Raw genomic sequence first — 3,922 nt, forward strand, 5'->3', positions numbered from 1 at the left:
TTAATAAAATAAGGTTTATAAAATATTTTATTTTATTCCAAAATAATCTCTCAATTATTAACATGTTATTAACATTTACTAACTAAAGTATAATTAATAATATATTTACACAAAATACTGAATTTCACAAAGGCATTAAGACTCTCATTGAATCAAGATCACTGAGTACGACAAAACATCTGATGTCTGCATTTGTGTCTTTTTCAATAGCAAGAATTAATCCACAATAAATACTCATATCAACAGGCAAAAATAGCAATGTTTAATGCATTATCAAGGTCAAAGTTTAGGGTGTTTGCAACTGACTTGTGCAAATATGGTCAGTCCTTTTTAGGTACTTGTCTGCAATGTTTATACATCAGTTTAAATTAATGAGTTTTAAAATATGAAAACGAATGCTATTATGAAATGAAATAAGTCGAGAAATCTCAACTCATCAGAGACCTCCCGAAAAACCAGTGCAATGGAAGATCAGCCCATAGAGAGTCATCAAAGTAACTCGGCGATCGATCACAGAGTCATTTGGTTTTGTCAACAGCTCTTCTCTGACTTAAAGTGCACAGTGACTACCATAACAGTACATCTTCTATCAGCCCTCATGTGTAAAACTATGGCAGTCACTAGCAGTGGCATCAGACAAGTGGTGTCAAATCTCATTGTAGAAAAATTACTTTAAGTTTATCAATAACATATAGAAGAGGGCACTGAAGGATTTCACTCCAGTTGAAGCTGATATTGCTAAAGGCAGGTGAGTATTGAACGGACCGTCTGCCTGAGCCAGGAGTAAATAGTGATTAATGGGCAATGGAGGAAGGTTTCGCAAGGAACTGTGCAAGTACCTGACTCTTCTCTTCAGCTCTGCTCTACTCAAGATCATGCAATTAAGGGATGGAAGTCAAATGAAAAAATATATATATATTTTTTAACTAAAACTGATCCAGTTAACCAAAGATGAGATTAGAGAAAGCCAGCAATTATTTTATCAACTAATCTGTTTTATTGATTAGCCATGTCTGCAACTGAATAAGCTTTACATCTGTCAGAATGGTGCAGGCAGTATTGACTGAACTGGATCCAAGTTTGGAAAGAAGCTAGAAGAAATATGTCTGCCTGTAGACAGTGGTTACACATTTTAAATACCACAGTTAAATTTTTATTCAATTTTGCTAGTGATCAAAAATACATTGAAGTAACTATCATAAGTCTGAAAAGCAGCCCACTATACAAAATCTAATCTTAAATGATGCTGAAACATGTACATAAAAAAAAAAAAAACACAAATGTAAGACAATCCAGGGGTGGACAATTTCTCTAAAAGCTACTGAACATCTTCACCTTTCGCTAAAGCAGAGAGAAACATTTGGTGACAACATGTACAAACATTTATAGTATATTTCTCCCTACTATTTGCCATATATTAACATTTTACAATTTCATTGAAACTGAATTCACAGTGAACATGATCAGGAAATGACTGTGAATCTCTTGAATATCAACAGATTGATATTATGTATTTTTCTCTTGTCTCTTGACTTTTGTATGCTTTTGTATGCTGTGTGTTAATATCTGTTCAAACCCTCTCCCTCATTATATTAGGACTGTTAAGCACAAAACTGCTACAGTACATAAAGTGCAGATTGCAAGTTATGATCAAGCTCAAAGATCAATCAGAATGCTTAAATGGATTTCTCCATATAACAATTGAAACAATTATAACATTATTATGGGCAAAAAGAATATTAACGTCAGCCAGCAGGTACACTGATAACCAACCAAATCACTGTGTTTATCCCAAAGATATCCTTCAGTTTATTGTAAAATGCCCTAGCCTGCATTGATTTCAAAGTAGAGTTGAGAATAGTATTTTATTGTAAGAAATTACCGTTCATTCTTATAGAATTTATATAAAATACTATTTCATATATATCTAACTATTAATAGTAATGTATATATGTATATGTGTGTGTTTGTGTGTGTGTGTGTGTGTGTGTGTTTTAAAAAGTGGTTTTAGCTCATGCAACTTAAATTAGCTATTAATAACCACCTTGGGGTAGTGAGAAACTTGCTATTTTGTTCCAAAACACAGCTGGATCTTCCATAAGGACACAGAAATGTGCCTTCACTCCATTGTTTACAGACAATTAACTTCACTTGAATACATACAGTAGAAGCGTTTACCTTGTGTTCAATAATGCTGCTGTATCCCTGCAGTGCCGGAGGCGCGCGGGCCGCTCTGGTGGGCTCCACTTTCTCACCTGACCCACCCTTAGACGCGCTGGATGCTCTAGTGTTACTGTTGTAGCTGACGCTGTACACGAACAACAGACTGGTGCACATGGTGATCGCTAGAAACACGGCTACTCCATGGCGCTGGGAAACACGAGGACAAAAGTTACAATTAAGCACAGAGCGCAAGGTCATAAATCATCAGCAACTCATGCCCAAAGATTACTTAGATTGGTATTGAGATTATAAGAATTAGCAGGTTCTTACTAAATACTGACGCCTAAAACTAATGCATCAAATCAAGCAATAATGGTTTTGCTAATGCAAGTTGCAACTATGTACAGCATTACTGTATTTTAAATGTATAACATTTACTTAATAATGTCATACTAAATTAAGAAAACAGTTCACATCATTTAGCAATGCATACAAATGCATCGTATTCTTGTGAAAATGTATATATATATATATATATATATATATATATATATATATATATATATATATATATATATATATATATATATATATTAAAATAAATTCACAATACCATATTGTTTTCTCAAAACAAAATGTCCTGTCCCTCATTCCTGTAACTCATTAATCAGGAAGTGGGGATTAAGCATTGTATTATTATTGTTGTTGTTGTGTTTAATCTTCTTTCATTCAGCATCTGAGAGCAACAGAGAGCCGCAGTACTTCAACAACAATGCTGCACAAGAGAGATGCGAGACATTCAAACAGTTTTCAATAACAGTTACCATCGGTGTCTTCATCCTGAAGCCAGCTGGAATATTCTCCGGGATGTGCGCATGAAGATCCACTTTTTCCCCCGATTGTTGCTACTTCATCAGATTATGTCGTCATTTAATTGCCGCGCTCCGCTCGCGCTGGGAGATAGCAGTGCGTGTGCTGTGCGCGCGCGGACTGAACCCATTCTTGAAAGCAGTGAGCACAAAGCGATGTGACAGCGCGCGGTCCTAAAGAGCTTTGTGTTTTAGTGACTTTAATTCAGCGTTTAGGACAAATTGCACATTTATAATCATGGAAATTCAATAGGCATATGTTGTAGGCTGATATGTACATGTTTGTACGTGGTTCTTTTTATGTTCGTACAATCCCAGATTCAAAACAAGTTAAAGCAAACCACAGCAGTTGGTAACAACTGCAACTGCCAGTGCATAAATTCTCAAATATAATTATGTTGCTTTCATATGCCACAAAATATTGTAAGAATTACAGAACCTCAGACACTTTGATCTTCTGAGACATACAATTAACACACAGTGCACTAACACACAATCATCTTTTTCCACAACTCACAGAGGGAAAATGTGGGAAAACACCTCTCACATATGCACTGGTTCCCCCTCATCCCCTTCTTTCCCCTCACCCATCCTTCCCTTCACGCAGCTCACTCAGAATGGTCAATAGCAATATATAATGTTCTGCATGAATGCAAGTGATATTTACAGCCATGTTTGGTGTCATTTGAATTGTCTCAGGGCGACTGGTACAATACTCTCAATTTTACAAGAAGTAGACTAAAAGATGATAAAGATCCTAAGAGTTAAGAGATATTTTGCTCACTGTAGATCGAGGGTGTGTCCTTTCCCAGTGTCTTTCATGCAAAATGCCTTTTGTCTCATGAGATAACTCTACATGATCAATGCGAATTCCAATTGTTATTTCCCGT

At 35.7% G+C, this 3,922-nt stretch overlaps 1 protein-coding gene across 1 annotated transcript in view; it reads right to left on the reverse strand.

Moving 5' to 3' along the window:
• st6galnac5a (ST6 (alpha-N-acetyl-neuraminyl-2,3-beta-galactosyl-1,3)-N-acetylgalactosaminide alpha-2,6-sialyltransferase 5a) overlaps positions 1-3,149 on the reverse strand; it is a 65,028-nt gene extending 61,879 nt beyond the window's left edge. Inside the window, exons 1-2 of the mRNA XM_052612623.1 lie at positions 2,988-3,149; positions 2,179-2,370 (exon numbers count right to left, since the gene is read on the reverse strand). Of these exons, the coding sequence (XP_052468583.1) occupies positions 2,179-2,370; positions 2,988-3,002 (207 nt within the window). The 5' untranslated portion in view covers positions 3,003-3,149. The remainder of the gene's footprint in view (positions 1-2,178; positions 2,371-2,987) is intronic.
• Positions 3,150-3,922: the final 773 nt, after the last annotated feature.

Source organism: Carassius gibelio, chromosome A2 (assembly GCF_023724105.1).
Source record: "Carassius gibelio isolate Cgi1373 ecotype wild population from Czech Republic chromosome A2, carGib1.2-hapl.c, whole genome shotgun sequence".
NCBI lineage: Eukaryota > Metazoa > Chordata > Actinopteri > Cypriniformes > Cyprinidae > Carassius > Carassius gibelio.